Genomic DNA, 13768 nt, shown 5'->3' with positions numbered 1-13768 from the left:
TAAAAGTCTGGAGCATGCTACGGGAGTACAGAGAGAGGCACCCAGCTGCCTGGGAGTAGAGGAAGGGTAGGAGAAAAGAGTTTGCTAGTGGCAAAGACGGGAAAGCATGTATTAGGCCAAGAGAAAGGGACAAGGGCAGGCTAGCTTGAGGGCTCAAGGCATGCTTGGTAACTCCAAAACAGTTGAGTACGGTTGAAGAATCAGGTTCAGCTGAGGCAGCAGTCAGAGAAGAAGCTAGAGAAAAAAGGCAAAGGGCAGTGGAGGGACCCTGTATGCTCCAGTGAGGTGTAGGGACTTTTATCCTGATGATGAGCTAATGAAACTTTAAAACTCCAACTGGGAATCCTAGTTAAATCGACCTTCTAAAAGTCAACTTTTTATTATTATCGTATCACCTATATGGCTGGGTATTAACTATCCCTGCACATATCTTTTTAATAATTAGCATGTACATACCGTTATCTCATAGTTAACTCCATCATTCTTCCTGACATCCAGCCTCCTACTAACTTCTCAGATATTACGGAGGTGCAAATTTTTTTAATATGAGGCTAAGTAAAAGAAAAGAAAGTAAATCTACTTTTCCCTCACCACCAAATGAATAAATGCTTCAGAAGCCAAATAGGAATATCTTTTTTAAAAGGTTATTCTATAAGATTTCACTTTTTCAAAAAGGTAAATGGATCTATATTTCAGTTTCTAAAATTTAATTCTTCAGAAGTAGAAATCATGGTGGGAATCTTTTATATTTAAAGATCTATAATAAAATCTACTTAAACTATTATTTAATTTTAAATTTCATCATTTTTTGAGAATATTAATCTTCCTGACTTTCCTCTTGTCCTAACACAAATGACCTTGAAAATCACATATCGCTGCTTGCTTAAACATCAGATTGTATTCAAAGAACTGCTCTTGGCAATGTGAACAATTCTTGAGATTTTAATGAAAACAGCAGATGGGGCTTTGGCTTTAAAAAATTTTTTTTTAATTTTATTTTGGAAACAAGCCAAGTATGTTTTACAGCCCTAAAATCCTGTTTAAGTTTTTCAAAAAGTTCAAAACTAATCAGTGATTACATTAAAATGCATAACAAAGCACAATGGGATGATCCCAAACTGGTCCTTGAATCTAAAAAAAAAATACAAATTGGTTTTATTAAATATGTTTAAGTTGTTACTACATGACAGGGTCATGCAGTTTATGTAAATATATTTGAATGCCTATATATTGGAAAGTACTGTGAAATCAACAAAAATCACAGAAGTGCAGGAACTTTTTTAAAGGGAAAAGCATGTGAGTCAGTTATATTGTTCTTTATCTGTAAAACATAATCCCATCTCATTCACCTACTGAGGTAGTCTACAGGACATTATTCTTGAGGCAATGATAGAAAGGAAAGGAAAATAATGCCTTACTTGTACTACCTTTGGTGAGGTTGATTCAATTTTAGTTATGAAAATAAACACACGAAAAGTGAAAAAGTCTACTGACTGAGCAAAACATGTTGAAATTGTCTCATTCCTTTTAATACAGAATTGGAGGCCAAGAGTTTAAGACATAAAAGAAACAATTTTGCTAGATTATTAGTAGAATAAAGCTACCAAGGAACAGTCTGTCTAACCTGAGCGAGCCATCATAAGAATCGGTATAACATCTGACACTCTGCCTACTCTACGAAAATGAAAACTTAGCACAAAATATTGAATTGTTATTGTAAAGCCTCGTTTATTTTGAAGTTGTGCAAAAGAGGAAGGCAAAATGTATGAATAATGAGCTCAAAAGAATCCCATCAGCCTTGTTCCCTTTTTATTCTTTGAGATCACTATCCAGATAGTGATAGATAATGAAGTCTACAGTAACAGAACAAAAAAGTAATACTAAATACAGGTCCTTCATGAAGTCCCTGCATGGTTTGAAACTTTCAAATGCCATTTACAGTTTTAAAACCATAACAACAATGTCAATTATTGACATTTTAATTTGATTTTAACAAAACCAGGGCACCTGGGTGGCTTAGTTGGTTAAGCATTCGACTTCAGCTCAGGTCATGATCTCACAGTTTGTGAGTTCGAGTCCCGCATCGGGCTCTGTGCTGACAGCTTGGAGCCTGGAGCCTGTTTCAGCTTCTGTGTCTCCCTCTCTCTGCGCCTCCCCTGCCTTCTCTCTCTCTCTCTCTCTCTCTCTCTCTCTCTCTCTCTCAAAAATAAATAAATGTTAATTTTAACAAAACCTTCCAAAATCACTGAAAAGAAAAAGCACATTACTTACTCTATTTATAATTTAGGTCCTTCTCAAACGAGTTGTGCATATATTACGCAAAAAATAGTTTAGTGCCATCTATCAATTTGGAAATCAAAATTATGAACACTGCAGACAAATTCCTTTAAAATCCTTTTCAAGAACAGAGTGCTTCATTTTAACCTATTTACGGTGCTTGCTTGATAATACTACACAGGCCTCCATCACAGTACTTTGTATTCTGCTCTCTTGGAAAAGGTCGAATGATTACTCATAGGAACCACATATGAGGTTCAAATTGTTTATTTACTGAAAACCACTGTTAGCATTCTCTCTCATGTGGCAGGGCCAACACCTGGCAATATTTAGGGTGATTTATAGCACTCTCATCCGTTCTTATTCCCAGACTTACTGGAAACTCCCTTGTGTTAACAGCTTCACTGGCCCACGTGTCCCCCTAACCACACTTCCTCTCCTTGGGCTCTCTCCAGACTCATTCACTGCATCCTCTCCAGTTAGCAGGTCTCTCTGGCCACCTCCCAACTCCAACCAAGATAGTTTGGTAGACAAGGCTATCTGGCCAGTGTCTCCTCCTGTCTTCTTCACGGTGGCAGGCACCTCGCTCTAAAATCGAGCCCTTCCCAGGCAGGGTGAGCCTACTCTTTACTCAAGATATACCATCCTGTCCATCACAATCTTTTCAGACATTTGGGGCTCTGCTGACTTCTTGGCCCCATTCCTAAGCTCCTGGTTTCCCTTGCTTCCTTCTCTATTTTTCTCATCTTTCTGGTCAACATTGGTCATTTCAAGTCTTAAGACTATAAGACTACTCACCCATAGACACAAAAATATTGGAAATAGAATACTCTACATAAAAAAAAATACTCTACAAAAAAAATATTGGAAATAGAATACTCTACAGAATGGTAGAGAAGGCTGATTTTATAAAAGCATTAATAGATATGCAGCAGGTTTTCTAATCTATAGGAACGAGTAAGCAACAGGAATTATTGTATTCTCTAAACTAACAGTTGCAGCTAACCCTTTACCTGAGTCACTGGCAATTCAGGATCCGGTTCCTGGAAAGCATTAAGAAGGTAGTAAACATTTTTAGGAAATACAGTTTCTAAAATAAAAAGTCTTAGTGATGAATTAAGTATTTGTAGACGGACTCAAACTCATTGAATAAAAATCCGAATATCAACTTTAATCTTTCTCCACAAGTACTCAAGAGTTCTGCATATACTAATACTAATATTGGTATTAGTGTGTAACTAATATACACTGAAGAGTGCTGAATTTGCTATGATCAGAAAATTCTAATTACTCGAACCTCATTTAAAGCACAGAGAAGTTATCTTAACTACTTGTTTAATGAAGACACAAAATCTCAGAAATTAAAAACAATTTTACAGCTATACCAAGGAAACACTTCCTTATATTCATGGTGGTTAAAGCATTCAGACTTTAATCACTTGGGGAGGAGGAGGAAAATCCACAACATACTATAAATCTTTCTACTCCACATAAATGGGATTAGCAGCTGAAGATATAAAAAAGTAATTCCAACTGTAATGTGCTCCGAGAAATGTGTATGAATAGACTATGTCATATATATTAGTGTCAGGTGCTAACAAACTCAGGGTTTTTTCCTGTCCAAATTAAATAGAAATCCACTGGGGAAAAGTCAGACTTGTAACAAATTTATTTATGAAATAATCTATACTTCTATATCTACAGTTAGCAATCTGTGCTGAACACTTAACTGGCAGCATGTTTTATTAGGGAAGCTACTAAGAAAAAAGGGAAAGGGGAAAAAAAAATCCTTCCTAGCCTTGCTTTCTACAGCTCTAAAACCCAAGGAGAATACTCAAAATATTTTTTAAAGAATATATTATGTGTGCAAGCAATGTTGAAGCCATCTGGTCACCATGCAAGGATAAGCAATTTCTATAGCACGATACACGGTAGGAACACGAGAAGCAAAGACGAAGCTAGGCTACAAAAGCAAAGGCCCTGGAGGGTGGGATTTAGAGAATATTCGGCAAGCAGCTGAACCGAACACAAAACAGCAACTAAGAATACATGGCAGTTGGAGGTTTTCAATTCCAGTGTGCATCAGGAAGATCTGGAAAAGCACAGATTGCCTAGAACCCACAGTCCATAATTAAAGAAACACACCGACACAGGCAATGAGATGACAGAGGAGTAACCCTTTCTATTCCTTCTTCTGTTTATTTGTATACATGTCTGTATGACCCATTATCTCACTTGAGTCTCATAACAACCACCGGAGGGAGGCAGGTAAGCGTTATCCATTTGACAGATAAGGAAACAAATTCAGAGATGTCATGTAATTTGCTCAAGGTCACACAAAGAAGCCAGGCTCTTCCTTGCCAGTGCATCTAGGAGATTAAAACATGAGTTCAAGATAATAAGGCAGGATTGAAGCATCAAGTGTAGGAGAGATAGAAGATAAGTTCCACACAGGGAAAAAAGTTTACCCATGGTGACTGCAGACAATACTTGAAAAGGAAAACAAAACACACAAGGGCTGGAAGCCTCTAATAGGAAGGAAAAGCTAGAGGCCTGTCATTCTGCCAAGGACAGGAAGATGCTTCCCAAAGTCAAACGGCAGCTCAGCCTCAGTGTTCTGATCACTGAGGAAGGCCTTCATGCTCTATCTGGTTCTTCTGCCCCACAGGAACACATCTGTGATTTGCCACACCACTCAGGTGAAGTGAGAAGGTCAGAGAAGATGGGCAAGTATAAAGACAGGTGAGGTTGTGCAGATGGAAGATGGAGACAAGGCCCAAACAGGAAGTGAGGCCGAGATCACGATCACGTTAGTTCCACAAGCTTCCCCAGACATTCCTGCACCCTGCTAGGTGCTGAAAACATTCTGTGGGGAATGCACATAATTAAATAAATGCCAATACAATATATGAAATGCTATATTCAAGTTATAGGCCAGTTATAGACGACTTAGATGGAGAGGAGAAAAACAATAAGGGAGATAAGAAGGGTGTCAGAGAAAAAGAAAGATATTATTCCGGAAATTACTGAGTGCCAGTGATCTATGAACTATATTCATCATCATTTTTTTTAATGTTTATTTAGAGAGAGCTTGAGCAGGGGAGGAGTAGAAAGAGAGGGAGAGAGAGAATCCCAAGTAGGCTCTGCACTGTCAGCACAGACCCTGACGCAGGGCTTGAACTGGCAAACAGAGAGATCATGACCTGAGCTGAAATCGAGAGTCGGATGCTTAACCGACTGAGCCACCCAGATGCCCCTGTTCAGCATCATTTTATCAATTTCACTGAACACTTTCCTCACAGACACTTTCCAGATTACCAACAATCTTTTCAGAAAAAGATCAATGCCAGAATCCTACATGTAAATATCTCTAGCTATACAAAGACAATAGCAGCTAACATTTTTGATCACTTACCATACATTAATGAGCTTAACCCTCACAACAACCCTTTGAGGTAGGTGTATTATCATCCCCGTTTTACAGAGGAGAAAACTCTGAAGTCAAAGTGTACAGGCAGTATTTGAACCCGGACACTCTGCATCGAGAGCCTGCACTTTGCTGAGTATGTGAGATCATAGCAAGGCATGAAAATAGACTGCTGTAGGGTGTGCCAGACCAAGGCTGCATATGACTGGCCTGGAGATCCATCAGGAGTAGCAGGATTAAGAAGGAAGAGTTGGGATGTTTTAATTTAGAGATAGGGCAAAACTTTTTTTTTTTTTTTTTTTTTTTTAAAGCGCTGAGACTTTCACCTTTGGGTCTCTCAACTATAGTCTGTTATTTAAATTAATCCAACCAAATAGGGAACCGCAAGTTAGGTTCATTTGGTCTAGCAAATCATTTCCATGGGTATTGACAGAGTTGAGTACAAAGTAGTTGGGTACAAAATACCCTGGAGTCAGAAGGGCTGGGCTTGATCCTCAGGGAGCCACGTAGCTACGTGACCTTGAACGAGTCACAGGACCTCTATAACCTAGTGCTCCTCTCGAACCTAGTGCTCCTCTCGAATTGGAGCAAATAGTGTCTACTTCATAGCATAGTTTTAAAAATAAACCTTTGGGGGGGTGCCTGGGTGGCTCAGTCAGTTAAGTGTCTGACTTCGACTCAGGTCATGATCTCATGGCTCATGAGTTTGAGCCCTGTGTCGGGCTCTGTGCTGACAGCTAGGAGCCTGGAGCCTGCTTCGGATTCTGTGTGTGTGTGTGTCTCTCTCTCTCTCCTTCTCTTTCTCTGCCCCTCCCCCACTAGTGCTCTGTCTCTCTCTCTCAAAAATAAATAAACTTTAAAAAATAAATAAATAAACCTTGTATTTTTAAGAATATTTCATAGTTTTGAGGCCTTCCCCATATGCTATCATAATTAGTGAAGTGTAAGGTGGTAGCACTTTCAATAAATATCAGTTGCACAATTTCTTTATAAAACCATTTCTATAATGAACAGAAAAGCACCACACTCTCTATTACTTCCCTTTCCCAAACCCAGAACTAACTCCCACTTGTGTCTCATCAAATTAAAACTACCTTTTGACTCTCCTTCAAAGCAAGTGAGTAAGGGGACAGAGTGGAGTGACACAGCCTGGAACCAACAAATGCTCATTAGCATCAACTTCAATTCACATCAGTTTACTTCCTTCCTTCCTCCCCAGGGTAAGGCTTACTCTTAGGTCGTTGCTATTACTTCAGGGTATCAAATCTCTAGATAATTCTGAATGCGACTTCTTAATTGCCACCATTACTTACTCTGGCTCGTGAGTCTGACCCAGCTTGGCCCTGAAACTTCTGAGACATTATTCAGAAGTTAGCAGTCACATGAAGGAAAACAATGAAAGAGAACACAGAAATTGATGGATATCAGAAGGTTTAGGGAGAATCCAAGGACCAACCAAGCAGCCAAGTAGGAATGTAATCTGCAATTCAGCAGGAATACAAATTCATAAAATGAACTCCATATAGAATCAAAAGATTAAGTCTGGCTTAGTCTCCATGGCCCCAAAGAGGAACTAAATTAGATAATCACACAGAAAGGTTTGTTTGTTTGTTTGCTTGTTTTGCTTAGAGCACCAGATCATTGTCTCAATCAACTAATAACACAGAGCTCACTAGGGACCCCTGGTTCCATGTCTTTCCCTTAAGCCAGTGGCTTTCAGCCTTTTCTCCATCTTCAAATCATTTACAATAATAACCCCTTCCTCTCTGTAACATATCTCATTATAAGTAGAGACTGGGGAGGAGAATGTGAATTCTTCCTGTTCTGATATATAGCCCCCGTTCCCACTCCCAGAATCACTGATTTTCATAACTTGAAAATCTATCAGAAATCTACTCCATTAATGAAAGCATATCGTCTTAAAAACCTCACTGCCTGAAAAACCTGCACGTTTTATTAACTGTTTAATTATAGTGGAGCTAAAAAAAAATTGGGGCTGGTTTTAAAGCCATGTATCTGACATATGGAACACAAGGAACAGTAATCAGATTAAGCAACTAATCGGGATGATGGACATGAGCTGTAAAAGCAAACATTCCCTCTAGGTCACATTGCCCTGTGGAAGACCATTTTGCCTTTCTCCCTTTTGTATCTCACAACTTATAACCACTTTTTCAATCGTGATTCAAAGAACACTTTGAAAAAAGACAATGTCTCTCGATGAACTTCTTGTTCGTGCTGTATTTTATCAAACAGGGAAGCTACAATAAATTAACCAGTTATCTTTCTTTCTCTATATTCTCAAGAGATCAGAATCTTAAATGTCCTTCATGGTTAGACACCCTGCCCTTTTAAGTCTCACTATTCTGAATCTGGGAAAAACAGTTTACAATCCATCTTCTTCAAGAACCTTTCCACATTACCAAATACCATATTATTACAGTCAACAACCTATCCTTAAGTCTCTTTGTGTCCAAATAAAAATGTATGACTCTAAAGAAACATGCTATTTCATTGTATATCATACCTCTCTGGCCAACCTGACTGCCCTGACTTTGGCAAGAATCAAAATTAAATAAAATCCAGATGTCCTAATGGAAAGTACAAAGCACAACCTAAGTATTTTTGATGATACTATACCAAAATTGTATCTCTTACAGGAGAAATAAATGTAGAAGACATAGTCTCAGAGGTGTACTTATCCCAAAAGGTTGATATATCAGAACCAAAAGAGGTTTTTTGGGAAGCTCTATGGACCAACTTAAAGAAAGATTAACAAATAACAAATCACTTTAGAGAGGCTCTCCTCACCTGGCACAAAAATAAGCAAAACCAAAAGTGAAAAACAACATCTAAAACAAAAGCTATTTGGGGCATCTGGGTGGCTCAGTAGGTCAAGCTTCTGACTTAGGCTCCGGCCATGATCTAGCCGTTAGTGAGTCAAGCCCCGTGTCAGGCTCTGTGCTGACAGCTCAGAGCCTGGAGCCTGCTTCGGATTCTGTGTCTCCCTCTCTCTCTGCCCCTCCCCCACTCACATTCAGTGTCTCTCTCTCTCAAAAATAAATAAACGTTATAAAAAAATTTTTTAAGCTATTTTTGTTTTAGGGGCAGGAAAAAAAAAAGCAAAAATGAATCCATTTACCCTCAGAAAAAAATATTTTAATTTCCTTGCTCTTCCATGTGTCCAGGAGCTGCTTCAGAGTCATTCATTTGTACTAAAATCAGTTTGGTGGCACAGGAATGGTAATCGGAAGTTGTGGGGGAAAAGTACTCTAAAATGTTGAAGCCTCAAAAAATTCATAAAGGTTAAAGGAGGATGTGAAGATAAACCATCTGACTGCAGAGCTGAGGACCATCTGCTTCTGCTCTGATCACATTTCTGTTAGCTTTTCATAGATTGGTAGTCTCTCCGTCAATTACCTTCCTCCACTGAAACAAAGACAGCATCACAAGAAATCCCAATAACAAAATTACTATCAGAAATGCCTTCCTGGGGGCGCCTGGGTGGCCCAGTGGTTTGGGCTTGATTTTGGCTCAGGTCATGATCTTACGGTTCATGGGATCAAGCCCCAAGTTGGGCTCTGTGCTGACAGTGCAGAGCCTGCTTGGGATTCTCTCTCTCCCTCCCTCTCAGCCCCTCCCCTGCTCTCGCTCTCTCTCTCAAAATAAATCAACTTTAAAAAATAAAGGGAAGGGGCACCTGGGTGGCTTAATTGGTTAAGCATCCAACTTCGGCTCAGGTCATGGTCTCACGGTTTGTGGGTTTGAGCCCCGTGTCGGGCTCTGCGCTGACAGCTCAGAGCCTGGAGCCTGCTTCAGATTCTGTGTCTCCCTCTCTCTGACTCTCTCCTGCTCATGCTCTGTCTCTCTGTCTCTCTCTCTCTCTCTCTCTCTCTCTCTCTCTCAAGAATAAATAAATATTTTTTTAAAAATTAAAAAAATAAAGGGAAGAATATTTCATTGTTCATTTTTAACATCTAACAGATAAAGAATAAATAAATATGAAGAAATACATTTTTCTCATATCTCTTCCCAATTTGTTAAAATCAATTAAAAGCTTTTAATTCTGAAAGAATTCAATGTATATATTTCCGATAAACTGCATAAAGAAATCTCAGTGGGAAAAAGGAAAAAAGAAAGGAAGGAAGGAAGGAAGGAAGGAAGGAAGGAAGGAAGGAAGGAAGACTCTCCTGGAGGAATCCAGGAAGAATTTCCTTAATTGATTAAAAAAAAAAAAAAAAAAACTGGCCCTCATATCAAGAAATGAATTAAGAATGTCCATAATGCAATTACATTTATTTGAAAAGGTAAATATATGTTTAGGAACCTATGGGGCTGAGAATTAAGGATGGGAGTGGAGGGACACAAAGGTCAACTCTCATGTAGTGTTGGTAGGAATGTAAGTTGGTGCAGCCACTGTGGAAAACAGCATAGAGGTTCCTCAAAAAATTAAAAATAGAAATACCATATGATCCAGTAATTCCACTACCAGGTCTTTACCCAGAGAAAATGAAAATACTAATTTGAAAAGACAGATGCACTGCTGTATTTACTGCAGCATTATTTACAATACCCATGATATGGAAGCAACCATATAGATAGGTGAATGGAAAAGGAAGATATGGGATATATGTACAATGGAATATTATGCAGCCATAAAAATTAGATCTTGCCATTTGCAACAACATGGATGGATCTTAGAGGGTATTATGCTAAGTGAAATAAGTCAGACAGGAAAAGACAAATACCATATCATTTCAGTTATATGTGGAATCTAAAAGACAAAACAAAAAGCAGAAACAGACCCAAATATAGAGAATAAACTGATGGTTGCCAGAGGGGAGGGTTGGAGATGGATGGGCAAAATGGGCAAAGGGGAGCCAGAGATACAGGCTTCCAGTTATGAAATGAATAAGTCATGGGAATAAAAGGTACAGCATAGGGTTTATGATCAGTGATACTGTAATAGCATGGTATGGTGACGGATGGCAGCTACACTTGGGGTGACCACAGCATAGTACAGAGAAGTTGAATCACTATGTTGTACACCTGAAACTAAGGTAACATGGTGGCAACTATATTCAAATTTTAAAAATTAAAAATTACCTAATTAAAAAGGAAAAGCACACAGTGAAAAAACAGTGTTTAAAGGCTGAGTCAAAAAATAACTAACACATAAGTGAACCCTATAAACTTTTCAGCAGCCCTATCCAGCTATCAAAAGCCCGGTTTGGTGGGGTGGCTGGGGGGCTCAGTTGGTTAAAAGCTTCGGACTCTTGATTTTGGCTTGGGTCATGATCTCACGGTTCCTGAGTTCGTGGAGCCTGCTTGGGATTCTCTCTCTTCCTCTCTCTGCCTCTTCCCTGCTCATGCTCTCTCAAGATAAATAAATAAAACTTAAAAATTTTTAAAGCCCAGTTTGATAAGGTAATATCAAGTTAAACTTCTATTCCCAATGAAATACTGCTCATTGTTCTGCCAATATATATATATATATAGTTCCTACTTAAATAAACTACCTCAGCAAAACAAATAAAAAGGATTAGAAAGGAAAGGAGTATCATAAATTTCTTCTAGATCTGGTACTCATTCTCCTAAGCCTACTCTGATATTTACATCAAACCCATTAACAACCCCTGCTCATAACAAGAAAATAGTAATAAAGCATAACATTTTTTAATGTTTATGTCAGTAGACATTAATTATGTATCACATTATGGACGATTATTTCAAATCCATAGCAAATAGGACAATAGAATAGGACAGGACCTAACAAAATCGACTACCCTAATGATCTTAACCATGTCAAATGGTTAACCAATGACAACAGAAGTATTTCCCAGTATAAACCTGTGTCTTTTTTTTCTTCATTATCATTATCAAAATCACGGTTCTACCAAACATGCCTTGTAATAAGTCTTTAATCTTTCAAGAGGGTCAATAAGGCCTAATGACAGCTGTACAAGAAACCAAGTAAAAAGACACAAGCCCTTACCTTATTTAGCTGCTAATTCAGGAGACTGCAAAGCCCTAAATCTGTTTATCTTACTCTTCCTAGATAAAAAGGAGCAAGGTCCCTCTATGGCCCCATCTTCACCATTAATGAAAACACTTCTGCTTTGACCATGCACTTTCCAAAATGGCATCTCTCCAAAATAACAAGGGAGAAATCTATCTCTCTGTCTCCCCCATCCGCCCCCCACCCCGAAGGCACCAGGGATCAAGTAAGTTTCAGAATACTGTTCTTTATCAAAATTAGATAGGTCACCTTCCTTCAGGACTTTCTAAAGCCTTTAATCCACAAGTATGTTAAAATTCTTTACCATTTAGCTAACATCTTGAAAAAGGCACAGTAGATGGGAAAATGTACTGGGAAAAGTTGAGAAACACACAGCTTTGAAATATTAGGCTACATCAGGGCCAAAGAGGGAGCACAGTATGGACAGTAAATGGATTTATCAGCTTTGTAACTTTGGACAAATTACTTAACCCTGTGCCCCAGTGCACTTAATCTATAAAACGGGTGAAACAGTACCAATTTCCTAAGAGGGATGAGGATTAAATGAGATGACTTCTAAAACCCTCCGAACCAAGCCTGACATAGAGTAAATACTCAATAAATGTTAGCTACTATTTTTGTTACCTATTTTGCAAGGTTATTCTAAGCATAGACATACCCATAATTTACACAACTTAGTAAGCAGTAAGCACTCAACAAAGGTCATTTGGCTGAACACACATAAAATCCTGCTCACAGTGCCTAGCACAAACTAAATCTGAATTCACAGGCACAGTACTGTACTGACTGTGCTATGATTATATGTTATTAAGAGTATAGGATCTTAACCATTAATAAAAGCACTGCTCCTTTGCTTATAACATTTCACCATGAGACTACATCTCCCTAGTACGGTAACAATGAAGATACCCGACCCTTGCCCACTGCCAAAAGAGTAACAGAGGTCAAATAAGTTTCAGAACTATTGTATTGCCAAAATTACATTTCTTTTCTTCAGAACCCAGAGGCTTTAGTATGAATCTTGAATCTTCAACTAGGAAATATACTGTTCCCAGATGAATTCACTAAGCAGCTCTTGGGCAACAGCTCTGTGGAACACAGAATGGAAACTACCCTAAATTAATGGAAAAACAGAAACAGCATGTAAAGCTGTTGCAAACCATTGTGCCTAGAGCAGTGCCCGGTACATCGTAGGGTTTTAACAGACTTTTGTTGTACAAAACGAAAAGGGGTCAATGTACTGTAACAGTTCCCAGACATAGTTGATTGTGGAATCTGGAACCTTGTTTTTTGTTTGTTTGTTTGTTTGTTTGTTTGTTTTGAGGACCACCTGTAGGACTAACTGTGCCAAGAAACACGCTTGGAAAAATGCTTCCCTGTGGAAACACAGTCCTATTAATGAACACGAACTAACCCAAAAGAATCGAGCTTAGCATTCTCACTAACATGGATTGTTACAGGAGAGATGTTCTACCTATCTGAAAGTCTGTATGTTCACCTCAACAGGTTATCTGTCATCCACTTGCTCACATGCAACAAGGCAGAGCCTAATAACAGTATTCACACATAGGTCTTCACTTATGTAACTCCCCTCAATTCTCCTTTTTTTTTCCCCCTAATATCTCCAAGGCAACACTACTAAAGGAAAAGCTGGGAAACCAGCTTTTACTAGAAGCACTGACAAACTGCCACAGCTCTGCTCTTCTTCTCCCTTTTTCTCCAGGAACTACCTGCCACCTGTGTTGTTCCTCTCACACACAGTATATGGCCATCCTCATTCTCTTGATTTAATCTCTCACTTCATTTAAGAGAACGAAACTAAACTAGCACTGTAGTTTATTTAAGGTCTTTGAATCAATGCCATCATTCCTTCTTTCAGGGAAACTCTTTTCCCATCCCTCCCTCCTAATAGTAAATGTATCTCTTCCCCTCCTAGATTCTCATTTCTCTAACTTTGCATTACCTGCCTCAAATTGCACTCATGTCCGAGAATCAAAGCCTCCTTCACTCCTGGGCAACCATCTTCACATGAAGTGGGAGGATCA

The 13768-nt window shown here is 38.8% G+C and overlaps 1 protein-coding gene across 6 annotated transcripts in view; it reads right to left on the bottom strand.

Moving 5' to 3' along the window:
- Window positions 1-13768, bottom strand: part of TTC8 (tetratricopeptide repeat domain 8) — a 58589-nt gene that overhangs the window by 44158 nt on the left and 663 nt on the right. For 3 of the 6 annotated variants that reach the window (XM_040477969.1, XM_040477966.1, XM_040477964.1), the window contains exon 2: window positions 3291-3320. The exons of 2 other annotated variants lie outside the window; for them this stretch is intronic. In XM_040477969.1, the coding sequence (XP_040333903.1) occupies window positions 3291-3320 (30 nt within the window). Of the gene's footprint in view, window positions 1-3290; window positions 3321-13686; window positions 13746-13768 lie in introns of all 6 variants that reach the window. One more of the 6 variants, XM_040477968.1, reaches the window with a different exon arrangement.

The sequence above is a fragment of the Herpailurus yagouaroundi genome, unplaced genomic scaffold (assembly GCF_014898765.1).
Source record: "Herpailurus yagouaroundi ecotype Mexico unplaced genomic scaffold, PumYag 141, whole genome shotgun sequence".
Lineage (NCBI taxonomy): Eukaryota > Metazoa > Chordata > Mammalia > Carnivora > Felidae > Herpailurus > Herpailurus yagouaroundi.
This window is presented reverse-complemented; position numbering and strand designations above follow the sequence as displayed.